Consider the following 17,930-nt stretch of genomic DNA (forward strand, 5'->3'; position numbering starts at 1 on the left):
TTAGTATTCTCACTGGCATGGGCATAGTTCAGGGGATAGGTGAATCGGGGACCATTTCTGGACTAAAGTATAGACGGGTTTGCATTGGACTTGGCATCTTCTACCCTACAGGGTCCCCCAGTATTATTCTAGTGTTGTACCATTAACTGTCCCTACTTGTATGTGTGCTGCACCCAAGAGTTTACAATGTTTACTGTTTCAGGCTGTAAATCCTACAGTCTGCTTAGCTGCAACACATCCCTAATAATAAACTGAATTCAAAGGGGATAGATTTCTGGACCTTTTCTTCCTCCCAAGTTGGTGAGGTGGAGGAAGAGAGAATGGGAGGCAGAGCAAAGCCTCACACAGGAGTCAAGTTGTGAATGCACTATAGATTTTTACAGTGATGTAGTATTTTGTGTTCACTTCCTTTTTTCCAGATCATGAAACTATATACTGTTACCCAATATCTTACTCCTTCATCAGGAATGAGCTCAGAGCTTGTCAGTTCATATTATTGTTTTCATATATGTATTGCCTACCTCTACTGAGTTTAGTCTGCAAATTTATTGTCTAGTCATACAATCTTGTAAAGTCCTTCCACAAACCTTTGTGGTTGTAATGATGACAACCGACTTAATTTTATGAGCTAACTTTCAGGTCATTTATGAATGGATATAACAAAGGGCACGGATACCTGTGAAACAGCACTGGTCAGCAGCTTCCACTGAGTAAGGACTGACTGTTCTTCCTACTGTCTGCTTACTATCTCTTTACCAGTTACTGTCCATGAAAGGAGCTTTTATCTCGCATGTGACCAGTTAACTTCCTTGAAAGCTTTTATTATTTTTTGTTGCAAGACTTCTGGGCATTCACACCAACTGCATCAGCTACGTGACTCCTGTGCCTGTGCTTACTGCTTCCTTTAGAGAATTCTGCTAGGTCTGTGAATCAGGATGTCCCTCTGAAAAAGTTGTTTTGATTCTTCCCCATTTATGTAATACTCATTCAGTGCTACCCTTTTCTCTTAACTTGCTTGATAGAGACATAAGGCTTACAGGTTTATTGTTGAGATCTTTCCTGAAGGTCCCTTAAAAGTTGCATCATGCTTGCCACTTATCTGCTCTTTGGTACCAAAATAGTGTACATTCAGTTTTGTTTCAAGTGAGCAGTTGTATATCACTGTTACTGTGTCAGGTATTCAAACCATATCAAAACATGTCCTGTATCTTGGTTCTGGTTCCATTCACCTCTGTTCTGTGACTTGAGACAGACCCTGAGAGTCCCCAAGACTAAGGCTTCACTTTTCTTCAAGGATTAGAAGGAGAAATAGAGCAGTTGCAAAGAAATCACTGTTCTGTGTGTGTGTGTTTTGCAGATGATCATCCTTTTGTACTCTCATCATCTCTTGGTCCTATGCATTCTTCTTCTCCATGCATTTTGAAGAAAGAAGGGAATTTTTTTAGTTATTCCTCTTGTAAATTGTGGGGGTGGGGGTGGGGTGGGTGTCTTTGTTTTGTGTTATTTTGACAAATTAACAATCCTACGTGGCCATGTTCATTTGGGTACTGCCTCAACTTTGTGAAGGCTGCCTTCTTGTTTCTAGTAGACACTCCTAGTTCTGCCTGTTTTCTTTTGCTCTTTCAAGTGTTTCTTACTACCTGGTATGTCTATATGGTATCTTTACTTTCTCTGTATGCTACCTGTAAGGATCTGATCCTTCTTACTGCCAACTTTGCATCTCCTTAATATCCTTGCTTTTATTTTGGTATCTTATTCTGAAGCCAAGCACAGCTGTGATGGAGTTCTTGGCTCTTGTTGCTCCTACAGAGATGGCGAGTCTTAGTACGCTATTGTTCCTCCTAGAGAGGCTCTTCGGCAGTAAGATTTTTGAGCAAGGTCCTGCGTGCTACTTCAGGTAAAATCAGGGGCTGCATCATCCATTCCTTCCACTGTCAGCTGATCTATGAAACAGGCATTGGGCAAATGTTGCAGAATCAAAGTAATTTTGAGTTGGAAGGGACGAAGTCATCTGGTCCAACTTGCTGCAGGACCAACTTACATCAGCTTGGTCAGGACTTGTGCAGTTGAGTTTTGAATATCTCTAAGGGTAAACACTTGTGGTCTCTTTGGGTAACTTGTTACAACATTTGATTACCCTCATTGTTAAACTTCTTTCCTAATATCTAATTGGAAATACCCTTCTTGAAACTTCAGGCTCTTGCCCCTTGTCCTACAACCATGGACCTCTGGGAAGAATCTGGCTTCTCTGTTTGTTCCTTTCAGGTAGTTGAAGACAGCAGTGTTGTGTTGATAGTCTCTGAATAGCAACAATCTACCTGAGGTAACTCAAGCTTTCTGGTACTATCTTATGTTCCCATAACCCTTTTGGTGTCTCATAATATATAATCATTAAGCATATAAATAAAATTTTAAAAAGTAGCTGTAGTATGCCTGTGGGTAACAAATCGTATGTGTGAAACACTGTTGGTGGTACTCATACCAGCTCATCTGTTTCAAACCATAGCATCAAATTTTGGTTTGATACAAAGTGTTAATAAATATACCATGTAAGTGAGCAAATAATTTGAACTAGTATTTAATTTGCTCTTGGAAGTGAGGTGGAATAGATAGAGAAGCATCTTAATTCTAGGCTCACAGCCTTATTTCAGCAATGACCAGACTACTTTCTGGCTGCACTGTATTAAACTTCAGAAACATTGCCTAGTGCAGCTTTGAACCTGGAAGGACAAAATGGACTAATTGTAACTTGTGGGTGCAAGTGTTCTGACTTTCAGTTACTTAAAAAATAAAACATCAGTTGCATTAATATTAGTTGAATATAGAGGACTCTATTTCTTGCTTAATGATAAAACCTACTGATTAACTTGTTAGAAGACTTAAATGAGAACTGCATTTCTTTACCCTAGACTTCAGTTGGTTAAATCTTAACTTTTTTCAAATTTGGCCTTTGTAGAGTAAGTCCACTTCAAGCTTTAAAAATTTCCTTGCTGTTTGCACTCCTTGAATTAATTCTGCAGACACTTGCCTTCTGTGTCATTTTCATGGGATGTAACTTAAAACAAATGGGAGGAAGTAGTAAAAAGTGGAACTTCTTAAATCACATTAGTGAAGATATAAAAGTGGAAAAAGATGCAAGAAATAGTCAGGACTGAGTAAGAAGAAAATTCATAAGAGTAATGTCATGAACCTTTAAAAAAAGGTGTGCCTTGATGCATATTTTATATATTCCTTCTCCTGAGCATTTTTATCAAGTAACTTGTCTTGATTAGCATGCTTTGCATCAACTTCAGAAGGATATCAGTCTGTTTTTTGCTGTAAAACTGAATATTCACCCAGTTTCACTTCTCAGAGCTCTTCTATGTTACTTCAAGTAAGTGTGTAACCTGTAGCATTTATGTGAATATACACTGCAAGCCTCCTGCATCACTGAAAGCTTTAATTGTGAAATAACTTTTCCATTAGCTGAAAACTCCATGGAGGCAAATGAATGGGTACATTTGTACTACAATGTCCCTGGCATGGGACTATCATGGGTGAGGTAAATGTTTCTTAATATTGTGCTCTTAACTTTCCTGCATAAATACAGGATGACTTTTGTCCTTATGTGACTATTGGGTACTGAACTTATTAGTACTCCTTTCACTATTAAAAACAGATTTGAGTGGATGTGTGTCTAGTTCCTAAGAAATACAAGCTGAATAGAAATCAGTGCAGCACTTGTACGATCTCTTGCCACAATGCTAGTAAAATGAAAACATATCTTTTTAAATGCTTTGCTTTGTAACAATTTACTAACAGAATAATAAAGTTTACTAGCTCTCAGAGGAGGATAAGATGACCAACTATTGGCAAGATCTTACTCTTCACACTTGAGCAGCTGTGTACGCTGGTGAGTTGTGAGGTCTGGCCAGGCGGGTTGAAGCCAGGCTTGGAGGGTGGTTGAGAGGTGATCTCCGAACCTGTCAGTTGTGCTGTGGTGTGGGACAAAGCAGACTGGCAAGGGGATGAAATTATGCTTGTAACTAACACCTTGCGGTCCGAGGTATTTATCCTTTTTTGTTTTAAAGGAACTCTGCCTAAAAGCCTTAGAACACTATTTTTTTTACCACCCCCCGCCCCTTTTTTTTAAAAAGAGAGGGCATGCCTGGCCGTTACACCTGCAAGCTCTTTTGAGCTCGTGATAACACTAATGGGTCTTCAGCCTGGTCTCTTTTAGATCTTGTTGGCTCTTTTATGTCTCCCAGTTAGACATATTTAGAAAAACAGTGTTGCCAGCTTAAAAACAGCTTTCAAAAAGTCTGGTGATTCTTCAGAATGGGAAACCTACATTGACTTGGGAGCCTTGACAGTAGGGTTCTCATGTTTCCTGTCATAAAAATTTGTCTTTGATTATCTGGTACCGGTTTTTGCCACTAGCTTTTCTTTTACTTTCCTGATGGCTTTCAAGAACCCTTTTATTTCTGGGGATGAGGGAATACCTACAGACAGCAATGGGTGAAGATGTCTTCAGCTGCCCTGAGCTTGTAGGATAGATGACTATCCTGGTTTGGAAGCTGTGCTAATGAGGTGCCTCTGTAAGTACAAAGCTGCTGGAAGGCAGAGTCTGCAAGCACTGCAGTAACATGGCTGCTTGTGGACTGGTCACTGGTTAGCTTGGAGCCCTGGACAGGCAAACATTGGTCTGTTTGCTCTCAGCTGGGTAAATAAAACCTTAGGCCTGATTTTACCCTACTTACCTTAAACACTGACCTGAGGCAACAGAAGTTATGTTTTGGCTTCTGAGGGAGCTCGTTTTAAGCATGTGACCTGACTTGTTGTCTTTGTAGAGGTTTTGAGAAAACTTTTCCTGATTTTAGGGTTTGAAATAGTCTGGTCTCAAAGACTTGCTGTAAAATACTTTATCAGGTTAGTGTTTGAGTTGAACTGAGAGACGATGCTTGGATAAACAGCTTGCCAGTGTCACTGCTGAATGGCCTTCTGTCCTTCCAAACTTTTTAACATTCACTCCGCATCTATCCTGTGCATATAACAACTGGTGTTGTATACCATTATGGACTTGAATATGGTTTTGGTCCCTGTTACAGGAGGTAGTCATTGCCATAACTGTCATCCTGCCCAGCAGTTAGTCTTGCTCTTCAGGTTCTCTTTCAGTGTTCCTTGGCCCTGTTTCTAGGGCTGTATTGTATTTCCATTGCCTTTCCTAGATCACTTCCCCTATTTTTCAGGGTGGATGGTATCACAGTAGAAGAAAACAGATCTGAACCTTTGAGAAAGAATGTGGGGAGGAGGATGTCACTCAACCTGTTTGAGATCTTATTGCCCTTCCCTAAGGGAACAAAAAAAGATCTTCACCTCTCCTGTAGCAGCCCGATGAGCTTGTCTTGTCTGTCTTTTGAAAATTTTGTAGGGCACATGAGCATTGTGGAAAAAGATGGATCTCTTCATGGCATGATACTGACACTAGATGAAGTAAAACCTGCCTTCATTTGTTCTATGTGTTTTTAAACAAAAACCAAACCAAAGAAAAAAACCCCCACACAATTCCCCCAAACCCTCCCAAATCTGCAAGTTTGATTTGAAAATGTAGTTCTGAAAACTAGTACTTCCTCAAATCCTGCTTTGTATTTTGTACTAAAGGTTGAACAGAAACTTGTAGTGCAATCATTTATTCTGAACAGTATAAGATGACAGTAACTTGATATTTTTATTGCTCCAGTTCCTTAACAGGGTATGTTTCTGAACTGTAGGAAAGTACAAAATGTTTCCATCTAAATGCTGGATTTCACCTTACTGAAGTGTTATTTACTTGCACAGTATCATGTGGTAGACAGTCTTTCATGTCACTCAAGAGGTAGTGATTTAAGAAGCATCGTATTTCACATTGGTATGAGCTCATAAATTCAAGACAAGAAGTTATTACTTTTGATTTAAAGTGAGTTATAGCCCTAATTTATTTTTTTAAATTAGATTAGCCTGAAAGTACTGGTGTTTTAACTGATGCTTTTACAACTGTTCTGTAATAAGCTCACTCCTCTACTGTCCTTTAGTTGATGGTTTTGAATTCTATTAAAGCTTTTCTGAATATGAACTTAACACTGTTCTAAAAGCCAGGCACATGTAGATTTGCTGTAAGAGACTTTATATTTTGAATGGAAATTTAAACAAGTTCAAACCCTAAGAATCAGAGTTAAACTCGTACAGGGGGGTTCCTTCCCCTGCTGTAGTCCTCTGCTCCTCAGCACCGCAGCATATGAGAAGATTCTAACTTTATCAGAAGATTCACCTTTACCTTTGCTGCCCTACCAACCACAGAGTTATCCAAAATCAGACTGGAAGAGACTTCAGAGGTTACTTAGTCCACCCCCTGCCCCAAGGCAGGATCAGTCATACCTAGACAACTGTCTGTCAAACAGGGGTTAACCTGTTCTTAAAATCCTCATGTGATGTGATGTGATTCTTTCTCCTCCCCTGTGTTAAGTATTACTTGAGTGCATACCTAGCTTGTAGAAAGTCTGTAACTGAAGCCCCAGGATGTGAAGCTCCCATGCCTTTCTATTTTATATTGTTTTATAATTGTGTCAAATGGTGATAATGTGGCCCTGTCATTATTAACAAATTGCCAGTCTGCTTTTCAGTTAAAGAAGCTGCTGTCCTTATCCTGCTTTCTTGCCCTTGGCTTACAGGATACCACTTCTTGTTCAGGTTCAAAATAAAGCTTTGGTTGCCAAGGTCGTGTGGCTTGTTTTGGGCTAACTAGGTTGTTTTACATCTAATGGGTCTTTTGTTGCCAAACATATTTTTGTTAACTATCTGGTATTTGGACACATGCTTGAAACCATCTTGGAGGAAGTTGTGTACCCAGGTATGTGGAACAAATATCTGCAGGGGGGGAAAAGGGGCAAACAACCTGATGAGCTTCCGTTCCCTTGTGTACATCCCATATGGTTTGGGTTCCTGCATCACCTCCAAGTGTTCCAGGGTCAAGTCCCATTTACCCTCTCCTCCCTGCTGTGGTACGCAGCCAGGTTGCTCCCCCTGCTTTCCCCTGACCCTAGCTCTTGGGGGCTCGAGTTCTAGTCATGCTTTAATATAATCTTGTTTGTTATCAGAGTCTGTGCTGTTGGTCGTTGTTGGGGGGCGGGGGGAGGGTTGTGTTTGGGGTTTTTGTTTTTGTTTTTGTTTTCTTCTAATCTTCCTCATTTTAACTGGTCAAAATGCTGACACCACACCAAAAGGTGTGCCTGGGGTCTCCTTCAGTAACAGCTGTGTGTACACATCTCGTTTCTGTGCTCCATCCCAAACCCATACAGTGGTAAGCAAGTGTGTGTCTCTTGACAAGCTGCTGGCCCTGCTTTTACCCTCAGATGAGGGTAGTAACACTTTCTAAAAAGAGACTGAAGTAAATATGTTTTCCCACCATCATCTGTGCAGTTTGAAATAATGCATTTTTATTTGGCACCTTGTCTTAATATCCTGGTATACTGGTATATCCACATACTATCCATCTTTAAAGTGTGTCAGAATAACCATCTAAAACTACTTTGCCATTTTGGGGGGACCATGATGGGAAAGTCCAAAATACTTGCAGTCAGGTATTTGCATTTGAAATGTGTAATAATGCTGAATTTTGTGAAATTACCAAACCTATTTAATGCTTGAAAAATTTTAGGTAGTTGAACTAAATTGTTATGGTTAAAAATAATACTGGAAGCAAAACCGGTATTCTGATATAATAATTTGTTATGTGTATTGGGTCTGGCTGTGTATTGTGGTTCCTGTTGCAGGAGTGCTGACAGTCTGGGTCTAGCTTGTGAGACAGGTGCTCTGAAAGCTGCTGCTCTGCTTTCATTCTATGAGAGGAGAGGATTGCTGTCACTTGACTCTGGGAACTGTTCTACAGGAGCGCCTGAAAATTGTCAGCTAAATCGCAGCACTGAAAAGCTGAGACCACTTGAAATGCTATGTGTATAGAGAAACAGAGCCAGGGTGTGTGGCATGTTCAGAGATCTTCACTTAACTGCAGAAAATGAAGAGCATACTTGTAGCAGTGAACGTGGTTATGGCTCCTAAACAGTTTACCTGCTACTTGAAGCCCTATTGAATTTACTGGGAAGAGGGAAGTCATGGAACTCTTGAAAATAATTTTCTACCTCGGTTGTGGTTAGGGCAAGGCTACAGGCCACTCTTGCTGTAGCAGCTGCATCATGGCAGTGAAGTACAGCTCTTGGGGGTTAGGTGGTGCAAGATGAAGGTAGGAGAGGAATAGCTGCCTAAGATGTGAGCTAGCATGCACAGAGCTCTGCCTTACTTTGAATGAGGAACCAGTTGAGAGCTTATGCGTCAGGATTGAGAGGACCACCAAGGTGGAAGACATTGTGGTAGCTGTCTGCTACAGACCACCTGATCAGAAAGAAAAGGCCTTCTTTGGACAACTGGAAGAAGCCTCACATTCACAGGCCCTTGTCTTCATGGCGGGGCTTCAATCACATCAATATCTGCTGGAGGGACAGCACAGGAGAGCACAAACAATTCGGGAGGATTCTGGAAAGCGTTCATGATAACTTCCTGACACAGGTGGTTGAGGAGCAGAAGAGGGCATGTGCTGGGCTGGGCCTCGTGCTTACAAACAAGGAAGAACTGATTAGAGATGTGAAGGTTGGGGGCAAGCCTTGGCTACAGTGACCATGAGATGATGGAGTTGAGGATCCTGAGAGGAGAAGCAAGACAAAAAGTGGGATCACAGCCCTGGACTTCGGGGGAGACAACTTCAGCCTGTTCAGGTCAAAATCTGCTTGGAAGAATCCCACGGCATGTGATAAAATCCTGGAATGAAGAGGGGTCTAGGAAACCTGGTCTAGGAGAGCTCAAGATTGATCTATCTTCATTTGCAGGAATTTACATTATAAATCTTCATATTAAGATTGCAAGGGTAAAAATGTTTTCTTGATTATGCTTTGAATATGCAGCAGCCAGAATCTAGTCAGGACGTGGGACTCATCATTGTGTAGCTGTGGCTTTCAAACTTCTTTATTCAGCAATTCTTTATGCTGAATAAAGCATCAGACTTCATACTTGATATTGGGAGGGCTCGATGCTGCTCCCTGTGACAGCATCTCCAGATAATCTTTCAGAAAATGGCTTGCTTGTTGCTGAATGGGTGCTAATCTTTGACCTTCTCAATGCCAATTTAAATCTTTGGCTTTCATCTTATATGGCCATGCTTGTAGAGGACAATACCATTTATTTTAGGACCACACGACTGTGTTGCAGTGCTTTACTTCAGGCCATGCTTTGTTTCTTTCACCTCGTGGTGCTAATAAATCCACGGCCCTGGCAGTGATTCCCATTGCTAGTGTAAGGAGAAGATACTTGGCAAGGTTGTGTTTTGGGAAGTGTTTTCCTAGAAGCTGGTACAGGTGAGTTGCTACCTTGACATATCTGAGAATGGATAGGAAGAACCTGGGTATATGCCAGCATTTAAATATAGGTAAATGAAGTAGCGCACTTAGATGAGTGTGGGCATGTATGGGAGCACAGGTGGTGGATAGCATGGTGGGAAATGCCTGTACAAAAACACAAACACACTGGATTGAAACAGATAAAACTCCCTAGTTTTCCATGTGCTGGCATTCAAAGGGTTGTGTCATATGAGTGCAACTTTTTAATTGGGGCCAACTAGACGTCAGTCACCTTGTCTGGGTATCAGTGTTATCTGCTAGGGAGAGAGTCTAGCATGTGTTTATCTTTGTGTAGTTCTTTAAGAGTTCATAGGCTGGTCAAGTAGCTGCTGTGTGTTCTCTGAACGTGTATTTGAACAGCGTAATGCCTACTACCTTTAAGCCTTTAATTCAATACAACTCTTCCAGGAGGTGGGTTTTAAAAATTAACAACTGTCATGTTCTGATCAGGCTGTTGAAAAGATGTGTAATAAAGTTTAAATTGGAAGTCAGATTAGTAGCAACCTTGTTCAGGTGCTCAGGTCTTGGAATAAAGGTGTACTGTTCACTGCAAATGAGAAGTGTGATCTTCTCTACAAAAAAGGGCACAGAAATATACAGTGTCACTTAAAATGCGTAGAGGTGTATGCTAACCTTTTTTTCACTGATTCTTTGAGAGAGACTGTGGTAGCTTTAAACCCGTATCTTATCTGCTTACTGTTTGATCTTCTCTTTCTCAGGGTAAACAGAATAGCTTCAGACCTCTCCGGGCTCCATAACTGACAGCAAGTGAGGTTCCTGCTTAATGGATTGTTTAGAGCTTAATTTTCCCCCTGTTCTTTAGGGAATTGGTGTCTCTGAGAAAATAATTGCATGCTTGATGAGGACAGAAACTTTATTGCAGTGGTCCAACAATCTGAATACAATTGTGACACTATACAAGAAACTTCAAGCAAATGGCCCATTCAGAAACCTTACATAACTGTGGCAGGTTTGAGTTTCCAGCAGATTTGAGTTTGCCTTTTTGATTATCGTCTGATGTGAGAGGAGGCTTAGAGTTTCAAGTTCACAATAAACCTATTCAGAGCAACTCTTTTATTAGCTTGAACAGTATCTGCAGAGTTCTCTTCATCTTTGGCTTTACTAAAAGAAACTATTTAAACTTAATTCCAGGATCCCTGCTTGTTGGTTATAAGCAGAGTATCATTTTGTTTTGATAAGGCTGTCTATTACTTTGGGCTCTATTTGGAGTTCTTAAATGACCCTGTTTATCTCTTCTGCATCGTGGAACTTTTAGTACTGTTCCATGCAACTTGCTTATTTTTTAAGACTTCAGATTACTTTTAACCCATTTACTGGGTGAAAAACTGGCCTTGGGCATGCCTGCCACAGACTCTGTCTGAAGCTGCAGGTGTTAAATGTAAATTTTGGATTATATTAAATGTATAGCCTTTTCCCCTACCCTCGTGCAGTTTGGCATAACAGGAAGGACAGAGTGAAGTACTGACAGGTGGGAGAAGGTTAGAGTTGGAAAAGAGCAAGTATTTTCTGTGTGTTCAAAGGGGAAAGCTGAGGTTTTGCAAGTCTGGGATCCTGTTTGGATTTTTTTAAACCCTTCCAAAAATCCCAGAGAACAAGGTGGCTTTATTCCCCTGTTTTGTTCTCATAGACTGAAGTCTTTCCTGTTGATGGTGGGATCTGTTGTAGTTATTCTCCCATTTCCTCATTGCTCCCAGACTGGTGGACTTCTGCATGCTGTCCTTCAGGCAGCTCCTGGGGATAACTTTGAAATTCTAGTGACTGTAGATTGTGGCTCTTGTCTCATATATGTGAAATTTCACACAGTACTGCAGAGCTGAGCATGCTCAGTAGCTTTGGGAGAAGTTCTGATAGTGTGCATTCTACTTAAAATCTTTCTCAGAGTTTAAATGAATGAAGATATTTAAGCTTTTTAAATGTGAGGCTCACTGAGAGGTATTTCAGTGCAGGTTCCAGAACTGTACCTTGGAATCTCCTGCCGTAGTTCTGGAGTTTGTAAGTTTGTCTTCTTTTGAGATACACCTATTCGTTTCTATCTTGTCTGAGAGAGAATACAGAGTTCTATCATGTGAGATTCTCTTTAAAAAATGAATACCAGGTCTTATTCCTCCATACTGTGTTATCTCTGTGCATGAGTAAAAGTCTGTATTTTAGACAAAGCAAAATCATTTGTTTTGTGTTAAATCTTGTGTGGTGGTCCATCTTCTGCTATAGAAAAACCTTTGGGCTTTCCATTTCTTTGTATGTGGGAAGGTATTTTTGTGTTATGGCTCACTGGTATATCTAGGCTGATTAAAATAGATGGTTTGTGCTGAATTCCTAGGTGTCAACGTGGGATCAGTGAAGTCTGAAATGTGTGGATAAATACTACTGAACTAGAAGACTTCTAATACTGATTCTTGTTTTTATTCCAGGAATGTACTCCGGAGAACCTGGAACTGAAAAAGAAGATTTTCAGTCAGTTAGATCTTATTGTTGGTGACAATGTTATCTTGAGCAGCTCGACCTCTTGTCTCTTACCCAGCAAATTGTTCACTGGCCTTAAACATGTTAAGCAGTGTATTGTGTCGCATCCTGTAAGTATGATGGCATGTTTTGTTATTGTGGTAGTAGTAGTACAAGTGTTCAACTAAACTGCATCCCAAACTCTTCCTTGCAGACTGAGAGATACAGAAGGATATGTGGAGTGCTTGTATGCCATCATTAGTGTGCAGGGGCCTGACTTATCAGAAAAACTTTAGTTTGGTCATGCTGTGAGCAGCAGCATCTACTAAATTGAGAGGACGTATGCATCTTTCATACTGTTGGCTCAAGATACATTTTGTGTAAGCTGTTGCGCTCATACTGTTGTGTGTTACTCAAACTACTGGCTCTCAAAATATAGGAATTCTGTGTTTTGAAGACAAGCACGTAAAATCCCCTACTTTATTCTTGTGGCATCGTTAGTCTTTTTTAGTATACTTTTTCAGCTGCTCTTGAGTAACAGTAAGGATCCAAACAGTGAGCTGAATGTGCTTGTCAGGTAATGTCAATGACAGATGGAAGCTTTTGACTCTGGTTTCTTCAGACTTCTGATGCAGAGGCAGTATTCCTGAAGAGGAAAAGCAGGTGGATGAAATGGAACAAATTGTACTTGGAGCTGAATCGGCATGCTTTGAAACCAGCTGGGACAGGGCAGTGGTCCAGAAATGGCTTGACTAGAGGTGGCAGCAGAACCTCAAATTGCTAAAGGACACTTGTGAGCCTTTGTAGAGGTCTGTGGGGCTGCCAGACAGCAGTTTATCACGTCTCTTTTCAGCACGGAAGAGCATTTTGTCTTGGTAACTGGGATTCTTACTGCTTCTGTTTTCCACTACTCAATAGCTAATGAACTTGTTAGTCTAATATTAGTCTGATATTTGACAGATCAGTTAAGAGGACTGTTGTTACAAAGGTTTGCAGTATGTGGAGGAAGGTGCTGCTCTATTGCCTGCAAACTGGTAACTACATATTGTCTCTCCGGGGCATCCCTCAGGGTGTAAAGTAAATATCAGTTCCTTGGGCATGCTCAAAAGTGGTAGTGTGAACACAAAAATACAGCCCTCCTTTACTGTAATGTCCCTACAGCTACCAGTAGCGTAATATTGCAGTGTCAAAGCATTTGGTCAGTCCTTTTCTGACATTCCTCCACCGCCACCATTGTGCCTTGGGGTGACTGGGAAGCAAGAGGAACAAAAGGATTGGTTTCTTTCTGTATAATTAGTTTTCAACCCCTTTTAATTAAAAAAAAGTCAAACTTCAAAGTAGGTATCTGCGCTGAGGTTTAGCCTTTCTCCAGTCTAAAATTCAGTAGTTCCTTATCTCGTATTTCCAGGGTTGTAACTTTCTGTAGTGCAAGAGAAGAGATAATGTTTCTTCTAGACTCCTGTATTAAGTAACTATAGCTATGATTGATTATTTTTTTTAACCCATTCCTGGGCTTCTGTCTATTGTCTGTTTGTCAGTCTTTGATTTTACGTTACTCTTTCTTACTGTTTTCCCAAGTTGGTCTGTACCAGTTGACTTGTTTATTCTGAGCTGCAGTCTTTATAGGAGCCACTTCTGAAACCAGGTTTTATCAGATCTGGAAAGGTAGCTAGTCCCTGCGTAAACATTTTCTAGGTTGCTGTTATAGGGATATAAGTATTTTCCAAAGCAAATACTCTGAGTGCCTTAAAATGTCTAATTGTTCTGAAATGGCTTTGCAATCCCACTGAGACTATTTTTTTAGTAATCTCAGCTTCACTTAAAAGGGAATGTACTGGAGAAGCTGAGCCAGTGTACTCTTCCAGGGGCCTTTCTGCATATCAGTAACATGCTTGCTTTGTAGTAGTTGTTGGCTTTTGGTGGTATTTTTTGTTGATTTTTTTTGTTTGTTTGTTTTTAACCATGGCCTTACTAACATCTTGAACGTGACAGTAGGACATGGGGAATGGTGGCTGCAGGAAGCGAGCAGCTCTGGAAGACACTACGAAAACAAGAAGCATGGAATTTGATAGACCAGAAAAATTAAAAGCTAAAGTTGTAAAGCCTTTAGCACAGGTGAGCGTGTTGAGGAGAAATGAAATTAAATGCCCAAAGGGCAGAAGGAACTCATTCTTTTGCTTAACATAGTGATAGGTTCAATGAAAAAATAAATTAAATCCAATAGCACAGCTGTATGATAGAAATGCACGCAATACTTGTAGGTACAGCTGTTCTCTGCAAGCAGTTTCAGGCAGTGTATCAGTAGAAGTTATCTTCTGATGAAGAAGACTATGAACTCTTAAAGAAGAGCGATTCATTTCTCATGTACTCTATATGCCTGCTAGGTCACACAGCTAGAAATATGGAACTAGAGGACATATGTGCCACTGAGTGAAGTCCCTTGCTGTACAGGAAACGATCTAATCAAATCACCTTAGAAATGTATTAAGCTATATCTGTTAGATTTCTTTAACTCTGCTATTCCTGCTGGAAGCTGTCTTCTAATTTTTGCTCCAATCTTATTAACAGTCCATTAAAATGAATTTGATGTTTGTTGGCAGCTTTTGTATAGCTTAATTCTTTCCCTGTGTTTACTTTGTCATATCCTTTCTTAGGTTTCATTTTGTTAGGGTAAGGTAAGCAATTCTGTTCCCTGAAGAAAGACTTTGCATTGCCCTTCTCATTTTTAGAAACCTTCCCCCACCCCCAGTTTCATCCATGTTTTACCACTTCTAGCTTTTGCCAACATCTACTATGTCACTCCTAAAAAATTGTCTTCCTAAGTCTTCTCAGTGTGCTCGTGAACACACCCATATACTCCCCATGCCAAGTTAATGAAATAGAATATTTCAATAAAATGACTGTCAACACTGATCTTGGAAGAAATTTATAATAGCCTCAGTCTCTATCAACAATTAACTTGTCCTCTTCCTGATTGGAACCTGTGATGTACTTAAGGGTTAGAAAAGCCTTCAGAGAACTTCTTGGTGCTTGCAGTGTTTTGTGTCTTGCTAATTTGCCTGGTACCACGCCTGTGATGGTGTCCATCATGCTATTCTCAGTGTTGGTGGTGGCACTGCCGAAGAGACTAATGTGAGAAAGTTTATGTTGGAACACAAGGTACTCCAAAGGGAATGAAGTGTGTTACATCAGTAGCTAGAGCAGATGTAAGTAGTGAAAAGAAAGAACATACGGAGAGGAAAGACTGCTTGCATGTTGCTGTGACTAAATCCTGTCCTTGCATTTACGTGAGCACAGTTAAGAGCAGTTGACTGTAAGGGAGCATGGTGAAAGAATCAGTACTTAATTACCATCCTTTAAATGTCAATGTTATTTCTGGTAGTAGTTTATGACATGTTAGCTCCTTGTATTGCCTGGAAACTAGACCAAGAGCTGAGTTTAACACCTTAAGAATATGGCTGAAGGACTGCTGCTTCTGGAAAGAGCATGCACGCAGTATGACCTGAAGAACTTTTAGCTGTTTCTCCATGTTCTTCAGAATTTTTTGTTTATTACTTAAAAAATACATTACACAAAGGTCTTGACTTGATGAGAAATTATATTTGGGAAGAGTCAGGGAGAGTTAATTCCTTAATTTATTTTTAAAGTAGGTACAGTGTTTGAAGGTGACCTGTTCTGCAACTTTTTCAAAGTGTGCTTTATGTGGTATCTGGTTACTGTGTTTTACATATATTTACAGGCTTGGGCCAGTAGTAGCTTATATATTAAGTGTTCCATCTTACAGGTGGTGTTTAACAATAATTTTGTTCTAAAGTTCCTGAATATCTAAAAGGAAATGCCTTGTTTCATTTGGAAAGACAGGTGGTGACCATGTGTCTTACAATAACAAACAGCCTGAATATTGAGACAGTATCAGTTACTCAAGTCAGTATGAAATCTTCACTAGTACTGTTTGAGTGCTATCATCTCTAGTGTAGCTCCATGAACTTTGCTGGGGTTAAAGAGAGATAGATTTAATGCAACATTAATTATTTTTTTTAATTTGAATTAATACACCAGCTTTTACTGGATTGGTGAAGTATTTCAGGGTCTAAAGAGCAGTCTTGCTGTGTTCACTGGAAAATATCCACGCTAGTAGCAAGCTATAAAGATGCTTTATATAAACTTGTACTGTTAATCTGTTGGTAGTTGACATTCTTCTTTTGTCTTTCTTCTTGAGGTAAATCCACCTTACTTTGTGCCATTGGTTGAAATTGTTCCTCATCCAGAAACAGATCCTTCTACTACAGAAAGAACATATGCTCTGATGAAGAAGATTGGTCAATCTCCTGTCAAACTAAACAGAGAAATTGAGGGGTTTGTTCTGAATCGGCTCCAGTATGCAGTGATAAGTGAAGCCTGGAGACTTGTGGGTGTATGTATATTTTTTTTTCCAATTTTACACACACACACACTACCAGTTTTGTAGATGTGACAAGCGAGATCGTATTTTTAAATTTCCTATAAATTTGTGTCATCTTTGTTAAACTGTCCCTTATGACCATGAACTATATATTAACATGTAAATTAAAAACAGTAAGAAATAATGTCAGTTATAAATAGCAAAGACTGACAAAACCAACGTGATACGATCATAACAACTATCCTTTATCCTGCTGTCTTTTCAGAATACTGTCATTTTTGTGACAATCAAAAGAACAATCTTAAAAGCACAGAAATCAGAATAGTGCTTTTTCTTTTTTCTAGGTTGTCTCGTTATTTTCTGAATGTTGCTGGCCTACTGTACAGTGGTTATGAAAATAATATTTTAAATGGTTTTCTCTTTAGCCTTTCAGGAATTGCACTCATAGGCTCAACAGCTATTTGATACTTGTAGGTAAAGACAGATTTCTCCTCCTCCTGCCCATTCAGACTTCTAGCTGAGAATCATTTGTTTGTGCCCCTTCAGCTTTTCCCAGTTACCTGTTCTCTGCTGCAAATCCTGATCTTTCATCAGGAAGAGCTGAATTATGAGTCTGTTGCTATTCTGTTGAGAAGAGATTCAGCTGGGCTTGAGCAGGGCTTACTTTTTTTGTCGTGGAGAGTGTTTTGATTTTTCAAGCTGTTTAAAACAACCATGCACGCAAATATAAGTAAAGATCTTAAAACTAAGGTAATACTAACTTATCGTAAACAAAGCATCTCTTTTTCCAAAGCAGTATCTAAACATAGTTGCTGAACTGATTTGCTTACCTGTAGTTAGCTTCCTCTAGCAACACAATACAAGGAGGTTGTGAATAATAATAAAGGAGGTGGTGAATAATAACAATAATTAGAACAATGTTGTTAGGAAGGAACTGATATTCTGCTGGAGATGTCTCTTTAAATTAAAGAAAAGGTTTCTGTTATTAAATTAGTTAATACAAACTCTTAAGTATATGATAAGAAAAAAACCTTCAGAAAACTGTAGTCATTTTGAAAGACACAGCATAGAGAGTACAGTAACCTCCAAATTATTTTTGAAACCGTAATAACACTGGGGAAAAAAGGATTTTTGAGAATAAAAATGTAAAAACAACTGCTAAAAAATGCAAACAAGGAAGGTAAGTTCACAGGGAAAAAGCTAGCTGAACTGCAATGTTCACTGTTAAGGAGATTCCCACACTGTAACCTTTCCTTGAAAGGAAGGGATCTGATGTAGCAGTAGAACAAGTCATGCTAAGAACAAGATTTTTGGAGGAGGAAAGAGTAAATGAGTAATGGCAGACTGTGAAGGAGAAATGGAACTTACCTGAGAATCCCAAAACTTAAATATGAAGTTGATGAAATACTGACTTAAGCACCTTTTTACACAGCAACTAGCATAATACTGCAGAAATGGAAGTTAGCACTTACACCTTCCGTCTTTTGAAAGAGTTAAAAGAGTCATTGGGAAACTGAACCCATAAGCCTGATAATGTGTAGGCGTATTGATACAATACCCTTGGTCAGCACAGGTATCCAGGGAAGTAATGCCTCAAAAATCTA

The 17,930-nt window shown here is 39.7% G+C and overlaps 1 protein-coding gene and 1 long non-coding RNA gene across 2 annotated transcripts in view; one reads left to right on the forward strand and one right to left on the reverse strand.

Annotated features, from left to right (window-relative positions):
• The window catches only part of LOC126048201 (uncharacterized), a 566,030-nt gene that overhangs the window by 395,751 nt on the left and 152,349 nt on the right, over positions 1–17,930 (reverse strand). The window lies entirely within an intron of this gene.
• Positions 1–17,930, forward strand: part of CRYL1 (crystallin lambda 1) — a 62,315-nt gene that overhangs the window by 17,697 nt on the left and 26,688 nt on the right. The window contains exons 4-5 of the mRNA XM_049822840.1: positions 11,894–12,055; positions 16,144–16,338. Of these exons, the coding sequence (XP_049678797.1) occupies positions 11,894–12,055; positions 16,144–16,338 (357 nt within the window). The remainder of the gene's footprint in view (positions 1–11,893; positions 12,056–16,143; positions 16,339–17,930) is intronic.

The sequence above is a fragment of the Accipiter gentilis genome, chromosome 19 (assembly GCF_929443795.1).
Source record: "Accipiter gentilis chromosome 19, bAccGen1.1, whole genome shotgun sequence".
Taxonomy (NCBI): Eukaryota; Metazoa; Chordata; class Aves; order Accipitriformes; family Accipitridae; genus Astur; species Astur gentilis.